At 38.3% G+C, this 17536-nt stretch overlaps 1 protein-coding gene across 1 annotated transcript; it reads left to right on the top strand.

Moving 5' to 3' along the window:
* Positions 1–15053: 15053 nt before the first annotated feature.
* LOC112542937 (cytochrome P450 2C23-like) lies at positions 15054–17171 on the top strand. Its single transcript, XM_088133737.1, has 4 exons — positions 15054–15133; positions 16059–16218; positions 16352–16505; positions 16987–17171. The coding sequence occupies exons 1-4, from the start codon at positions 15054–15056 to the stop codon at positions 17169–17171; spliced, it is 579 nt and encodes a 192-aa protein (XP_087989863.1).
* The last annotated feature ends 365 nt before the right edge of the window (positions 17172–17536 follow it).

The following is a 17536-nucleotide window of genomic DNA, read 5'->3' as shown; positions in this document are numbered from 1 at the left end:
AGGCTCTTGGTTTTATGCTGGGCGTTAGGGTTTAGTCCCACAGCAGGTTCATACCCCCTCCATAGGCTCCCAAATGCCAGGGGCAGGTGTGGTCATAAAGGAGTGGGAGGGGCCTTGCTGTGAGGGCTGTGTGTGGCTGTGTGTGATTACATGAGTGACTGTAGCGGAGGTTTGTTTGTGGCAGGTGTGGGGGTAAATGAATGCCTTGTCTTGGGAGGAGAATGCAAAAGATGAGAGGCATCTGGGGGAGAAAAGAGAGTGAGCAGGAACATTGGAAGTGTGACGGGCAGGGGAAGATACGGTGGGATCTGGGAGTGGAGCCTCACTCGGAGATGTCAGGCTTGCTGGTTGAGAGTGATCCTGTTGTCCAGCCCCAGGGTCTTCCCTCCGGGCCACGTTATAGGATCCTGTACTGGGCAGTAGGAATAAACTCAAGGAACAGGAGGAAGAACCGCAACCAAGGGAGCAGTCAGATAAATGAATTCTGAGTCCAGGGCAGAAATGTAATTTGAGAAAGTGTAATCGCAGTGAGAATAACTTGAGAGACAGGAGGAAGAGCCACAGCCAGAGAATGGTCCGATAAGGGCTGACAGCTCCTTGGTGACCCTGGACTCTGGCTGTTGCCGCTGAGGGCCAGGTCAGTCTGCAATAAATCTGTCCTCATCCACAATTTACATTTTTGCAATCACATGTTCATCATTTGTATACAATTCATTTTAAAAATGTGGTTTATATTGTTCAATCCCCATTACCTTTTTCTGTATATACGACTAAAACTCTTGTGTCTGTAACCTTCAGTTGAGTGAAACAGTACCTCAAATGGGCTAACTTACAGAATGCATCCAAAATATGAGACCCATTACTCCCGTGGGATAGAAATTTGGGAAATTTGTGACTGCTTCAGCACTGCTGTGCTGCTGTGCCACCATGGTCAGACCAGGTCACATGATCATCATGGGCACATCCCCAACCTATTTCCTACCTCCCTCTGTCCCCTGCGCCCAATCGCTGGTGGCAAGGCTCAAAGAGTGACTGTTGATTGGCTACTTTGGATGCCTGCTGGTGAGGTAGGGCCGGCTGGGTGGCGCTGGTGGTTGTTGGGTGAGTCCTATTTCTCCCTTGACGGAGGGGGCCCTTGGCTGGAATTGGGACCTGGGGTGCAGTTTTCCTCACAGTTCCCTTGGTTCCACTCCCCCCAGCAAAGTGCCAGGCACTTCTGCGGATCAGTTGAGAAGGAGAAGGAGGCTTCATGGTGGATCTCCTGAAATTTGTGAAGGGAGGGCAAATGATGTAAGCCTATATTATGTGAGGGAGAGAGGGAGGATAGAAGGAAGGAAGATTTCTCACCCTTCCTGCCAGTGTCCCACAAGTGAAGTCAATGGGAAAGCCGGCAGCAAGTCGATCACACTCCCATTGCTTTTTTGCCCTCGGTCATTCTGTTTCTCTGTTTAGATAAGGAAGTAACTCTGAAACGATGACCCAGTGGATCATGGGTTGTCTAGTCTATATTAAATCTTTTCCTTAATTGTGCATATGAGAACCCCTGACAACTAAATCCCTCTGCAGTTGATTGTTTTCTTGACTTTATCTTAAGCTGTCCATCTTCATGCATTAATAATTCTTGATATGTTAACCATTACTCTTTGCCTGCTGTTTCTTTTCTATAAAATGCTTCCCCATTATAAAATGCACGATATACTAGCATATAGCTTTCCAGCTATTGTTACTTGAAGTAAGAAATGTTTACCCAAAAATTGGAGTTACAAAAAATGTGTAGTGCTGGACTGCTGCCCTAAATGGCATTTTTAAAAGGGGGAACCCTTGGTACAATCAATATTCTCAACCCAAATCATCAGGTCACCCGATTTTTGTCTCTTGGGCAGGATGGGGCATCATTTATTTTAGCTTTTGCTTTCCAACAGGCACTTAGCCCTGGGATACAGTGGCTACTGTCGCCACTGAAACAAGGTGATAGTTTTTCTTTCCCAGATTAAGAACATTAATTAAGATTTCTTAATTGATCAAGAAAGAGAAGCATTATCTCCATCCCCAACATCAGATGCCTGCTCGGGTTAAAAGTTTTTTCCAGATGTTTTTATTATAATGGCTTTTTCCATATAATTTATAAGTAATATAATTACAAATTTAAATTAGTACATTGTAACATCATAGACAACAGATTTATTAATATTATTATTATTAAGTCATGGTCACGTGATAATTTGCTTAATGACCATGGCAAAATAGGTTGTAAAATCAGGTGTGATTACGTGATGCCTCACTTAATGACCGCACTGTTTAATGATGAATTTTCTGGTCCCTGTTGTTATTGTAAAATGGGGACTCCCTGTATTACTTATATTCACATTATATTCACCTTATAATATTTATAGTTTCCATAGTGTGTCATAAAGTGAGGTAGGTGTTGATTACCACTTTCATTATTATATTACTTTATAACATACCATATAGAAAAATGTTAAACTATATTTTAAAAATGATACTTTAAATGTGGTTTATGTAAAGCTGTTTGGGGGGGGAATTACTAGGAACAATTTTTTCGATACTCATTTCCATTCTTCTGATATTTCTCTCTCAAAATTACTTTCTTGTTTTAAAAACAGCAAAAGTATCCAAAAATATTTATTTGGTTATCAAATTATTAAAATGCTGAAATGCCAGAATATATAATTTCTGATTTGGAATCAACAATCTTCCCTCATTAAAATGTACAGATATCAAACTTATTTTATTCCAGGCCATTTTGAACCAAAACAGAAAAGTTCAGTTTTATATTGCGGAACCTTTTGTTGTTTCTGAAGCAAATTAAAGGGTAAAAATAGCGGTTTTGGTAAAGCAGACATTTTAATTGTTGCAGTCTCACCCAAAATAAATCTATAATATTTTGGCATAACTGTTTCCAAACAGAATGACAATTAGTTTAACAACATTCATATTCTTTATAATCTATGCATCCAAATAGTGAAAAGCGTATATGGAATGAATAGCTCAACTGATTTAGAGAAAAATGTTTAAGAATCAGGAAGTGTATGGAAAAACATAATGTAATATTTTCAGATTAGTTGGTAATCTAGAAACGTCAACAAAGTCTTACCAGTTTAAGTTGTAAAACCAGATGAAGTAGATTAGATAACACAGGAGCCATGTTACACATGGTCCTCGTTCAATGACCACTCATTCAGCAACTGTTCAAATTTATGATGGTGCTGAATGAGTGGTACTTATGATCTGTCCTCAGAGTAACAGCTGTCCCAGAGCCCCATGGCTTTGTAACCACGTTTCGGGTGCTCGGCAACCGGCTCACACTTCCAACTGTCAGTGTGTCCTGCAGTCATGTGATTGCGATTTGAGACCGTCACAGCAGGCTTCCAACAAGCAAAGTCAGCAGAGAAACTGGCAGGAAATGGCAAGTCGTGATCACATGAGGTCCTCGCTTAACGACCTGCATGGTCCTCAGCGAGGATTGCAACCTGAACTGCTGTTGCTAAGCAATGCAGTCACATGGTTTTTCGACTTATACCATATTTTTCAGCTTATGACTGCATTGAATATTATTTATTCTCTAGTTTTATTTCCAACCTTTCCTCTAGCACGCTCCCCTCCATTTTCCTAGCAACTTTGTAAGATAGCTCCAGTTGATTCTAGTTGGCCATAGTTACTGGTAATTACTGGTAATTTATATTTCCAGTATAATTAGTATATTATATATATATAATATAGTATATATTACTAATTTACATTTCCAATAAATTTGGAAAGACTAGTCTCTTAGCAAGAAGAAGGGTGGAGGAAGGAGGAAATAGAGAAGATGTAGAAAGTAAAGGCCAAAGTGGTCCCAGTAATGGTAGGAGCACTTGGGGCTGTGACTCCTAAGTTGGGAGAGTGGCTTCAACAGATCCCAGGAACAACATCAGAGCTCTCTGTCCAGAAGAGTGCAGTGCTAGGAACAGTCAAGATACTGTGCAGAACTCTCAAACTCCCAGGCCTCTGGTAGAGGACCTGAGATTGAGGAAGACACCTACCACCCATAGGGGTGAGAGGGGAATTTTTATATAATTACTTCTTCCCAAAATATAACAACCTTAGGACATGGCAAAAACATGCTTCACTGAAGGATTATTCTAAGTATATTAACATACAGATTTACTTCTTTTTTTTCTACAAATGGAAAGGGGTCCAAATAAATGTGGTATATTTTTAAAAATAATGTGTAATCAAAGATATACTGAAAATGTTGACACTGAAAGCAAGATAGTTTCTCATAGTTTACACAACAGAGGTATCTCTTATTGCTTGTTTCATTCAGTTCTTAAAATTTGCTCATCAATGGAAGTACCAATAATATGTATTGTTATTGGAAGTACCAATAACAAATATTTCTAAAGACTAATTGTGGGCATTTAATAATAACTTCTAATGATTTAGGTGCCTCTGAAGCTGAAAATGCTGCTGAACCAAATGAAGATGTCACTAAATGCTGAATTTGTAAATATTGCCAGTGGGTAGCAAAAGACAAATGATATTTATCCTTTAAGATAAAAAATGTTAAAAACTTACCGTTATTATCCAACAGGTGCTTTAAAGTAAAAATCCAAATCCTCCATAGAACAGTGTTTGTTTTAAAAAAAATGTTATTAATTTCAAGGTCTGGATAAACCCCCTACTATCAATATGCATGAGAAAAAGGGTAGGTGAAAATGCAATTTTACAGAAGTAGTATACCACAATTTTTGAACTGATTTAACAGTGGCAGGAGATACAGCTACAGTATATTTTGAATCCAGAGTAGTCCAAGTAATTAAAGGTGCTCAAATTTTTGATCCAGAAAACTAGGACTTTATCGCATGACCAACACATATGAAAGAAAGACTCCTTCTGTGAACATCCTCTCCAGCATTCAGGAGACTCATGGTGATATACGTGTGGCAATCTAAGTGGGATTAAGGGCCAGTGGTGCACGGTCATTTATTGAAGCTCTTGCACAGAAGCTGAGGTGAATCCACCTGGTTTCTATTATGGCTGCCATTTTGCCTTCTCTACAGCTTCACCAAAACCAGTATCTCAAGCATCTTGTAAGCTCAGGGGCGGCTTTCCTGTTTCTACTAGCAGTAGTAACCTAGTATACATTTTTGACATTCTGTCTTTTGATTGTTTTGAATAGTTAAGCATTAATTTTTCAAAAGTGGTATAAGGGAAAATTGCAGAAGCTCTGACATGTTTCTTACTAAATAATAATTTCAGCTGATCCAAAAAAAGACAAAAGGTAATCTGTTCTTTATTGAGAGGTTCCATTTTACTATAAAATCATACCACAGCCTCATCTGTTTAAATTTACAACAAACCCAGTTTGTGTTAACATGGTTGCATCAAAAATACTGGGAAAATGGTCAAAAACGTCTCTAGCCTTTTGAACAGAGTTTAGTCAAAATCTTTGCTGTTTAAAAGTAAAAATCACATGTAATTGTGGGCTAATTCATCAGGCTTTCTTATTTCTGCCTTCAGCTCACTGAGCAGTATGGCCCCGTCTTTACTGTGTGGATGGGACCAAAACCTATGGTTGTGTTCTGTGGCTATGAGGTGGTGAAAGATGCTCTGGTGGATCACGCGGAAGAGTTTGGAGGGCATCCTGACGTCCCCTTTGATGAGAGAGTAACAGAGGGGCAAGGTATACTCTCTTAGCTTCCCTCATTTGCTTTGCCGATGTTTTCACTTCTAGATGTGATGTATCTTGCATGAACCATGGGACACAATCAAGAACCTTGGAACTGGGGGGATGGAGAAGAAGCCTCCATCTTTTCCTTTCCTTTCCACGATCCCCGCAAAAGCTACTATGAGAACTCCAAAAGAAGCTCCCATTGACGCCATCTCTTTGGATGCAAACCGAACTTTCAGAGAGATGATTAAAAAAAAAAAAAAACACCCCTAGAAGAGAAAAGTGCAGCCAAGGTCCCAAGGGAATTCAGCCCGTGCTTTCCATAACAGCACAAATAAGCAGCAAGTGGCAACAGCCGGCTGACCTTGTCTGGGCTTGAAGTTAAGCATAGTTGGGTCTGATTGTTACTTGGATGGGAGACGTCCAGGGATGCTAGGAATGGAGAATAGATGGGAATATTTAAAAAATATTCCAGAATAAAAATTGTTTTGTATGTTTGCAAAGACAGCCATAAGCACATGTCCATGAAGTCATCAGGACAATCACTGGACTTCACGTTAATTATATTTATATAAATGACATTTGTAGTTGGTTGACCATTTATTAAGAAATACGCGAGGACAGAAAACCCTCAGTTCTACCTATGTTACATCTTGAAGAGAGGGAAGCTGAATAAAATGATAGAACATAGATAGATGATGATAGATAGATGATAGATAGATGATAGAGAAAGTTCTGAGACCAGATAAGAAACAACCCAGGAACAGCATATGAAGACTCTTTCCTTCTTCTATCTTGACCATTTGCCTTAGAGGTCCAGATAGGCTCACAGATGCAAAGAGATAATCTCTAGATAGATGATAGAGAAAGTTCTGAGACCAGATAAGAAACAACCCAGGAACAGCATATGAAGACTCATATGCAAAGAGATAATCTCTAACAGAATCTCTCTTCAGAAAAAAAGAGGGGGGATGGAGGGAAAACACAATCAATTGAGAATACTGATTTCCCTACGAAAAGGTTATTGTCAAAGAGATATACAGGATAATATCGCCACTATAATAATTGCCAGGCTGAGTGTAATTCCTATTTTCTTATTTGCTTTGGTGGCAATATTAAGGGAAAAAAACCTGTTAAAACTTTTCTCTCTTCTTCCACGTCATGGAATTACTGAAAGAACTGCCTGGATTCCTTCACCAGATATTTTGACCTTCTAACCCAGCAGCTGCCAACAATGTGGAGTAGAAGCAGGGAACAAGGAAGAAGATGATTTCATGTGTACTTCTTCAAGGTTGCATTTCTTTGTCTAGACTGCATGGGAAAATCAGCACTTCTCTCCCAGCAGCAAGGCAAACTCTTGCAGAACACGGATGTGACCTTTCCTCCTTTCCTTCATAGAATAATGTGGTTGGAAGGATCAACTTAAGCCATGGGGTCCAACATCCTGCTTGCGCTGGAGTCCAAATTCAATCACCAACAGAGCTGCCCAGCCTTTCTTTGAACAGGTCTAGACAGGGTGTGCCTTCTTCAAACATGATTTGGGAAAAGGGCTTCAGGTAAGTCTGCAAAAGGGGCTGCTGCTTTAACAGCCCAGTTCCCATGAATGAATGGATGCCTTAAAGCAGGAGCAGCAACAGCAGGAGCAGTTGTTTCCAGGCTCTCATGGAAGCCAGAAAAAAACAGTGAATTATTGAATGAATAGAGCACTTCCTCTGAATCATTTCTGAAGTGGGTAGAGCCTTCCTATCCAGTGAAGAATAAATCTTTACCTTGCACGATGACACTTCTTTGCAGAAGGAAGAGTTGTCGTATGGTGCTGGGTGTCAATCTGCCTCTCCATTTAAGTTTGTTTTCTGAACATGCGATTTGGCCCCATCTCTCCTTGGTTCACCTCGTTCTTTTCAGAAATTCTTAGCAAGAATGAGGCCAAATGGAGGGAGCTGCGCCGGTTCACCCTTTCTACCCTGAGGAACTTCGGGATGGGAAAGACAGCCCTGTCTGAGACGGTGCAGGAGGAAGCTCTCTGCTTGGCAGAGGAAATAGCTACCAGATGAGGTCCTCTTTGGTCCAGCTTATTCCAGAGAAAGCCAAAAGAAAAGTGGCTGCTGAGACTGTTGTCAGAGTTGGGATGGACTCTTATACGGAAAGCGATTCAATTTGTCCTTCCCAAGGGATGCAGCATGAAGAGACAGGGGAACAGTGTTGCACCATAGAGCTGAGAAATTCTATTTCCTTCTATTTTTTCTGGCATGGGACAACTATCAGATATCAGTTTGCAGCTGAAAGATTAGTGTTTTAAGTAAAGTCCCCCCCCCCCCCAGTGATCTTTGATACAATCATTACACTGATAGCATCCATAAAACTCAGCAAAGATGCTTTGATTCATCCACATGCTAAGCCTACCCACAATAGGTGGGTTAATGGATATCAGTCAAGGCCTGTTGCCCCATTATGTCACAAGCTCTTCCCCTTGCGTGCATGCAGGCAACTTCACAACTTACATACAAATGGGACAGTGCTTGTGTCCAAATGAAATGATGCTGCTTTCAGTGGCCTTCTGCCTCCACTTTTTCCTCCCCATAGGTGGGCTTCACATCATCATGGGAGTCTGCACGTCTTTTGGGGGGAGAGATGAAAAGTCGAGTACCGCCAATTTCTTTTTTTTTTTTTATAATATTTTATTGATGTTTTAAAGATATATATTTAAATGTTAGAAATGAAAAGGAAAATTTGAAATACAAAATATAAAGAAAAGGAAAAGAAAAAGTGAGGTAAAGTAAAAGAAGAAAAGATATGAAAAATAGATAACTTCCAATCTATCTCTGGTCTTAGAAATAATAAGGCTATGATAAGTGCTAGTTTTTAATACATTAAATAGGAATAATTCTTTGTCTAAATATATCCCATTACATTTATAATCTAATCTTCAAATCCCCATGTAAACTTCACCCCACCTGCATTTTGCAAATAGTCCATCAACGGTTTCCATTCTTTAAGGCAGTAGTTGTTTGAGTTTTCTTTTAATAAGCAAGTCAATTTATCATTTTCTGCCATATCCATCAGTTTTAGCAGCCATTCTTGTATCGTTGGTAGTGTCTGGGTTTTCCAAAATTGTGCATAAAGAAGTCTTGCTGCGGTAATCATGTATTGAGTAATTCTAATAAGATGTTTTCCTATTTGAATGTCCATTATCCCCAACAGGAATAATTCCAGTTTAAATGGAATCTGTATTTGTAGTATGCTCTGCATCAACATTTGTATTTGAATCCAAAATTTCTTTGCAATTTTACATGTCTACCACATATGGTAAAACGACCCCTCTTGTTGGTTACATTTCCAGCAAACATTGGAAATTGTCCCATACATCTTTGATAGTCTTTGAGGTATCATATACCATCGATATATCATTTTATAGAAATTTTCTTTCAAGGTATAACATAAATTTTAATCCTTTAGACTACATATTTTCCCACTGCTGCATATGTATATTATGACCAATATTTTTTGCCCATTTAACCATGCATTCTTTAACTTGTTCTTCACCATTTCTTCTCTCAACAATAATTTGTACATTTTTGCTATTAAATGTTCATCTGTTTCACATAATTGGATTTCAAATTCCGATTTATTCTGTTCAAATCCAAATTCTTTTTTATCAATTTAAAATTTTTCTTTATATTGCATATAGGAAAGCCATTGAAAGGTATATCCTTCTAAAACCAATTGTTCTTTTGATTTAATTTTATATTCTCCTTGTTCTTTTTCTAATAAGTCTTGGTATCTCATCCATTTATCTTTATCTCTTATTTCAGTTCTATAGAAAGCTTCTTGTGTAGAGGTCCACATCGGCATCTTAGGGCATAAAAGTGGTCTACATTTATTCCAAACTTTTAATAGAGATCTTCTAATATAGTGATTTTTAAAGTCCACATTAACTTTAACTTTATCATACCACAAATATCCATGCCATCCAAATCTCAAATTGTGGCTTTCCAAGTTTAATAATTTTTCATTTCTCAAAGTGATCCATTCTTTAAGCCATACTAAACAGCAAGCTACACAGTACAATTTCAAATCGGGAAGACCCAAACCACCTCTTTCTTTCATGTCTTGTAAAACTTTATATTTTATTCTTGATTTTTTCCCTTGCCATATAAACTTAGAGATGTTGCCATTGTTTAAAAGGTACTTCTGAAGTCAATATTGGAATTGTCTGGAAAAGATATAAAATTCGTGGCATATTAAAATTCATTTTAATCACCGATATTCTTCCTAGTAACGACAATTGTAACTTTTCCCATCGATCTAAGTCTTTTTTAATATCTGTCCAAAGTGGAACATAATTATTCTGAAATAAACCAGCATTCTTTGATGTCAAATATACTCCCAGGTATTTTATTTTTTTCTCTATTGTAAATCCAGTTAATTCATTCAATTTCTTTTGTTGGTAAAAATCCATATTAGTTAAAACTGTTGTTTTTTGTATGTTTACTTTGAACCCTGCTAGCGACCCAAAGTTTCTCAATTTTTGCATTAGCGGTTCAATCCCATCCAATGGGTTTTCTAAGGTAATGACTAGGTCGTCAGCAAAAGCTCTTAACTTATATTCTTCTTTTTTAACTCTTATACCCAAAATATTGTCAGCTTGTCTAATATCTCTAAGGAATACTTCTAAAACCAATATAAATAATAATGGAGACAAGGGGCATCCTTGTCTCGTACCTTTTTGAATTTCACATGATTTAGTAAAGTCTCCATTAACAATTATTCCACCCGGACAAGGCAGCATGCTGACGCGTTTCTCGGAGCTCCGGGGACTGCCTGAGCTGCATTTGATCTGCAGTGGGTCTAGAGGAGAGAAAACCACTGAAATACTCCCCTGGATAGGGGGAATTCGGAACATCACCCATAAGGGTCGCGGAGCGCTACTACAGTGGTACCTCGGGTTACGAACGCCTCTGTTAACGAACTTTTTGGGTTATGATCAGCTCTGGCCGCAAAAATTTACCTCGGTTTGCGAACTCCGCCTTGGGTTACGAACTGGATCTGTGGCCATTTTTCCTGCTGCCATGTGGTCGTGGCTTCCTGTGGGCGAGATCGCGGTAGCAAGGAGACCTTCGGTGAGGCTTGTGGTGTGTTTTGTGGCGTTTTGGAAGGTTTTTGGTGTGCTTGTCAGCATGGCTGCAAAGAAAATGCAGAGCAGGCTTGGCAAGAATAATTTGTTTCGGGTTGCGACCAATTCGGGTTGTGACCAGAGTCACGGAACGGATTAAATTCGTAACCCAAGGTACCACTGTATTCCTACCTTTCCTGGTTTCCACCATGGGAAAGCTGGCGAGTAGAATAGCCAAGGTGGCTGGGAAACATTGTGCTTTACAAATGCAGAGGGCCTCATGAATGAGAGACATTAGCGCTGCAGCCCGGCGTCTTAGATCACTTTAGAAGAGGAAGGGGGGATTTTTTTTTTCTTCTCTCCTCCTCTTTGGATTACTTTTTTAAATTATTTTTTGCTTTATTAATATCTAAAATCTATCTCTGGACAACACTTTCAGATGCTGGTGAGTTACTTTTTTATTCTCTGTCATGGAATGTAATGGGTGGAAATTGACAAATGGACCTTGCTATGATATGGAATTTTTAAATGGAATTTAAATAGAGGATTCTACAAACTGTTAATGGTTTGCCTTTTTTATGGGATTATAAATTTTTCTTTTTTTTTCCTTTTGCTTCTCCTTGCTTATAAATTTATATTGGATTACAAATCTGCTGTTGGATTTCTATAGCTGAGTTTTCCTTTTTTTTTTTTCCTTCATGTTGAACTTAAAAGCTTGAGAATTGAGAGTTGTTTATATATTTTATTATCTATATCTGGGAACAATAAGAGACAGCTTTCCATAGCTGGAGTAATAACTACTGTGTTGTTAGAGAACTTGGAAGAAAGCTGTTGCTATTGGATTATAATTGTTGTTCTTTGAAGATATTGAATTTCACACTGTCTACAATGGCTTCAAGAGGGAAGAAGGATAAGGAAAAGAAAAGAGAATCAACGAGAACTTCTATAGAGCCTGTTGAGGGGGGTGCAGACATGAAAAAAGTATTAGATGTAATTGCTGCATTAAGCCACCAGATGGACCAAAGAGACATAAAAATGAATGAAAAAATAGATAACTTAAAGAAGGAATTGACTCAAGAATTTAGAAATGAGGTCCAGAAAGTGAAGGATGTGATTGATAATTTGTCAATTGACCTAAAGTATACTCAAGGACAGATACAGTTGTTAGAAATTAAGTTAGAAGCAGCCATTAAAGATATTGATCGAAATTTGGATGCTATTGCATTAGCAGAAATGAGGGAGAAAGAATTTATATTGAGGTTGAGGTCAGTAATGGAAAATCCCTGGGGAAGATGTAAGAAAATTCATCATTACTGCATTAGCACAATTTTTGGTGATGGAGGAACAAGATCTAGATTCTGAAATAGACAAAGTTTTTAGAGTCAATTTATGTTTTGCTAGAGAAAAAAAGGTCCCAAGAGACATATTGATTCATTTTGTACAGAAGGTTACAAGAGAACAAATCTTGAAAAAACACTATAATGATGGACTGAGTATTGCAGGCAAAAAGGTGATTGTTTTAAAAGAAATACCTTTAAGAATTTTGAGAAAAAGAAAGGATTACTCCTTCTTCACAGATAAATTAAAGCAACACGATATTTCTTTCAGGGGGGAGAGACTAGAAGGAGTATCTTTTATGTATAAAGAGCAAAGACTTAGAATAAATTCTACTTTAAAGGCAGAAGCCTTTTTGGAAAAATATAAGGCAGACTTTCGTGATACCAATAAAGAATTAGAAGAAAAAGAAAAAGAAAAAGAAAAAGAAAAAGAAAAAGAAAAGACTACAAAAGGTATTGAAACCAGTGCAGATTTAACAAAGCTTGTTAAAAAAGCTTTCTTTAACAAAGCTTGTTATAAAAGACTTTAATACAAATATACTTATGGATTACAAATATTTAACCTGGAATATAAATGGAGCAAATGCTCCTCAAAAAAGAAAGAAAATTTTTCACTTTTTAAAGAAACTGAACTTTGATATAATCTGTTTGCAAGAGACTCATATTTGTAAAAAAGACATTAAGAACTTGATTCAGAAAAAAATTGGAGAAGAATTCATATTGGCTGGACCAAAAAAGACTAAAGGAGTTGTTTTGAATATACAATCAAAATTGAATCCACAACTGATCTTGACTGATGACGGAGGAAGATATGTGGCAGTTGAAGTTAGTATACGAGGGGTTAAAACACTAGTTGTTGGACTGTATGCCCCAAATGTTGATAAAGGGATATTCTATAAAAACTTAATGGACAAACTGATGGACTTACAATATGAGAATTGGTGCCTTATGGGTGATTGGAATGGGGTGATTTCTCCAATGGAAGACACAGTCCCCAAAGGGGCTGAGACTTAAACAACGAAAACTACCCCTAACATTCTTTGATTTGAAAGACATGTTGGATTTACAAGATATTTGGAGACTTTTAAATGGAAATTCTAAAGAATACACATATTTTTCTGACAGACTTAAATCCTTGTCTCAAATAGATATGTTTTTGATTGTTAAAACTCTGATGATGGGTGTTATTAAAGTTGAAATATTACCTGAGACCTTTTCAGATCATAACCCTGTTAAGTTGACTATTAAAGGGAAAAAGAGTACAGTTCGATGGAGATTAAATGAGACAATTTTACGGAGAAATGAAATAGTTGATATTTGTAAAAAAAAGATGAGAGTTTTTTCAACTGAATATGAACAAAGGCACTAATACAAAGACTGTTTGGGATGCTAGTAAGGCTTAGATGAGAGGTTATTTCATTCAATATAACGTCCAGTTGAAGAGGAAAAAACAAGAGAAGATGCAATTGATTTTAGATGAAATTAAAAATAAAGAGATTGAGATGAGAAATAATCCATTGGATGAGACTTTGAATACACAAATTAAATTTCTACAAAAACAATGTCAATGTTAATGATTCAGGAATTAGAAACTCAATTGAAATTCACGAAACAGAAATATTTTGAATTTGCAAATAAACCAGGTAGATGGCTAGTTTACAAATTGTGTAAACAAAGACAGAAAATATTAATTTCTAAAATACAACACGATGGGAAGACTTCAATGGACAATGCAGGCATTCAAGAGGCCTTTTTCTGTTACTACTCATCAATACAGATGATGACACAGAACATCATAAAAGATGCCACAAACAATTGGGAACAATGATGCTCAACCTCAGTTCTGCATGGCTGTGTCCTGTCCAATCCACAAGTTTGCAGAGTAATGATTCCCACAACAGGAATATAATTTTCAATTTAGCAGATAGTGTTTCTTCCATATGAGCTGTTCCTTATTTCATTTACCTTGAAAAGGTGGTAGGTTGGGGCCCATTCTGAGAAGACAACTATAAAAACAAACCAGGAGCAAAAGATTTGGGGATTAAGGAAATAAAGATAGGCAAGGGGAAGGCAAGGCAGTCTGGGTGGCAACTGAACAGAATTTTTTTGCCAACTCCAAGGGACCAAATTGGAATCCCAGTTGACCTGTGGTTAAGTTATGAATTTTGTACAAGCATTCATATCTAATTGCATTCTTAGAATCTTGGTCTATTACTTTTACGGGGTACAACAGGTAGTGAAAATTGTGTTTCTTTGTGTGGAAATTCAGCCCAATTTTCTTAACGTAGAAAGGACAACATGGTCTTGAATACATCTTTCCTTTTCTTTGTTTCTCTAGACTTACTACTTAAGAATAATGAGGTCCAACATTTTCTTTTTTGTGGCATTCATAGTAGCTCAGCACATTGTTTAGTGATACCCATACACTGTGTTCAGTGATCTGCACATCAGCTCCCCAACTACATTTTCTGCTAAAGGCCTGCCTTATTTTAACCCTTGTTTCTGAGTTCTACTCCATCTTAATTTCAAATGAGATTTGAAATAAATATATACATTCATAGTCTCTTAGCAAAGAATGACCAGATAGAGAAACTTTCCAGCTCTTGTTGTTGGTAGCTGTCAGCCAGAGCTAGAGCTCTACACAAGATCTAAACCTTTAGTCAAAATTGTGAAGGCAGCATCTCATTGTAAGCTGTGCCATTTTCATTTGTGTATGCTATGTCACAATATTGTACAAAAGATTGGTTCCTGTAGCCATCTTGGGGAATTAAAAAAAAGAAAAGAAGAAGTTAGCCTTCAATATCTAAGGCCATTTATTCTACTTCTGCTTTAGGTATACAACTCCCTTCCAGATATAATAGAATACCTCCCAGGACCACATAAAACAGCTTTTGCTGAATCAGAAAAATTATGCCCTTTCATCAAGAAGATGGTGAAGTCCCATCAGCAGACACTGGATCCTCAGGACCCCTGTGACTTTCTGGACTGCTTCTCATCAAGTGAGAGAAGGTAGGACAGCCTAAATCTTCCTTGTACAACATCCTAAATGCTAGGGGTATTTCAGACTGTAGCCAAAAAATAAATAAAATAAAAAATAAAAAGCTCTCCACCTCTTATTACTCTTGGAGATACATTATTATTCCATACATAGATTTTTCATGCAGTTCTATAGGTGACTATAAATGATAGGTATAATGCTTTCCACCCAGCAATTTACAGAAGACATCCTTATTTGGGTTTATTTGGACAAATATTGTAATAAATTGAACCTCACTCACAATTTTATAGTAGATAAGAGGGCAGACCTGGTTAGAATTATGAAGATCTGGGTGGGAAACGAAGACGTCTGCCCCTCTCAAAAATATGTCCGTGTGGATTTCATATCAGTCAAGGGCCGGGGAAGGGGAGATGGTATGGAAATTGGCATCTGGGAGACCCTGATGATGTCTAGAGTTTATCTGCAGATAACAGGATATGAGCCCTTATTTGTGAAGTCAAACAACATATCAGTTTCAGTAAAAAAGCAACTGGAATATTATTAGGAACAAATTAAGGAGGCTTGATTTTTCCTTCCTTAAGGAGTATTTTCCCCTCTCCCTTTTTGTTTTCTTTAAATACAGGAAAAACATTATCCTGATGATATCTACACCATTGGAGAACTTGTCATGACTGTGCGTGGACTCTTTCTTGTTGGATCAGGAACTACAAACCAAGGTTTGTTTGATAGCCTTCTTGTGATGGCTAAGTTGCCAGACATTTAAGGGACAGAAATGTCCTGGAGAACTGCATATATGATGGAGCACCTATGGGCTGCATCAACAATTGCACAAAGGTACTTACAGGTGTGTAAATTGAGAATATGAGTAACCTGCAGAGAAGAATGAGCGTCAGAATTCTGGGAGCGCATATTTTCATTTATTTTTTATTTTTACAGGAAAAGTACTAAACAGGCTCCTGAAATGCAAGATTGGGTGAGGATGCCCTTTACCTATGCAGGAATCCATGAGATTCTACGGTATGAGAAACTGAGCCCCGAGAACTTTCCACGTACAACAACTCATTGTACAAAAATTAAGGAGCACAACATTCCCCAGGTAGGCTGTATCTCTTTTCCACTCTTTAAGGCAACTCCTATTACAACGGCCTGCCTTCCTCACAGAAGCCTGTTTTCTGGATCTGGATGGTGAAGTAGCAACAAGTAATGCAATCTGTCTTTGTGCTCGGAAGGGAACTGCTATCTGTGCCCTGCTTATATCCTCACATTTGGATCCTCTGTATTGGGAGACTCCAGAGCAGTTTAACCCAAACCATTTCTTGGATGAAAAGGGACAGTTCAGAAGGAGAGAAGCCAAAATTGGCTTTCCACTAGGGGAGTGGATTGGTCCCAATGTTCCTTTCCTATGCTCTGTTTGGTAAGAGTGGCCTAGGTCCTGGCTGTGCGGTTGCCCAAGCTGAATCAAGGGCAGACAATAGTGGATCAAGAGGCCAACAGAAGTTCCCTCAGAAGGCAAGCAGCAGAGAGACGTGCCAGTTAGGAAGAACTTCTCTTCTGATTCTTTGGCTCTATCTTGTCCAGGGAATTAGCCAGTCCAACTTGGGAAGGAGCTGTTGTTCCGATCTTTGCAGCCACACTCCCCAAAAGGGGTTCAATAAAAGAAGGGAAGTGCTCGGATGTGGGGAAAGGGATTGTCCCTGCTGAAGAATTCCCTTGAGAACTGAAGCCTCTTTGCCATCTGTGTCTTCTTCATGCTGACTCTGTTTGTTTCAATAGGCTCCAACCGCAGAATGCAAGTTCATTGTGCTCTCTTGGGTTATAGAGGTTTCCAGCGATGGGTCAACTCTGTCTTCTTTCTCTCTTCTAGGGAAACGGGCTTGCCCAGGGGAAGCCCTAGCTCGGGCAGAGCTCTCCCTGTTTCTTTCCACTCTGCTCCAGACATTCACCTTCCAGCTGGTTGGGGATACCAGCAAAGAGATAGATGTAATGTCTTTGTATGAGGACTACAGACCTAAATATCAATATCCCCCAATACAAGCCATTAGACATTGAAAGTAAGCTTGTGATCAATCAGGAGCACAAGGAATGTCAGTGTAAACCATGTGAAATTCTTCCACCTGAGATTTCTTTCTTTTGTCACTCAGCTGCTTTCAGCTTCAGATGGGGAAGACTCTGAGATATGAGTGGTCAAATGTGTGTGAGAGAAGCTAGAGGAGGTTATGAACCATTGTTTCAAATTTCCAGGCATTTGTTCCGTTTCACACAGTAAATGGACAATGCAGTAAAAACTCTTATATAATGTCACAATGACTTGTTTCTTGTCCATTCATTGAATGGAGTAGCACTTTCTCCAATATGCATTAATCATAGGAATGTGATCTCCTGCCAAATAGGGCCTATTTAGCTGTAAATAAATC

Source organism: Python bivittatus, unplaced genomic scaffold (genome assembly GCF_059951505.1).
Source record: "Python bivittatus isolate LINGU-HERP-01145 unplaced genomic scaffold, Pbiv_v1 ctg000080_np1212, whole genome shotgun sequence".
In the NCBI taxonomy this organism is placed as follows: Eukaryota; Metazoa; Chordata; class Lepidosauria; order Squamata; family Pythonidae; genus Python; species Python bivittatus.
Note: the sequence above shows the minus strand (reverse complement) of the source record. Positions and strands in the feature narration are given on the sequence as shown.

Coding starts and splice junctions, on each gene's coding strand:
- LOC112542937 (XM_088133737.1), top strand. CDS start 15,054: ATGGTGAAGTCCCATCAGCAGACACTGGATCCTCAGGACCCCTGTGAC. Junction 16,219..16,351: donor AGGAGCACAACATTCCCCAG/GTAGGCTGTATC, acceptor TGTGCTCGGAAG/GGAACTGCTATCTGTGCCCT. Junction 16,506..16,986: donor TCCACTAGGGGAGTGGATTG/GTCCCAATGTTC, acceptor TCTCTCTTCTAG/GGAAACGGGCTTGCCCAGGG.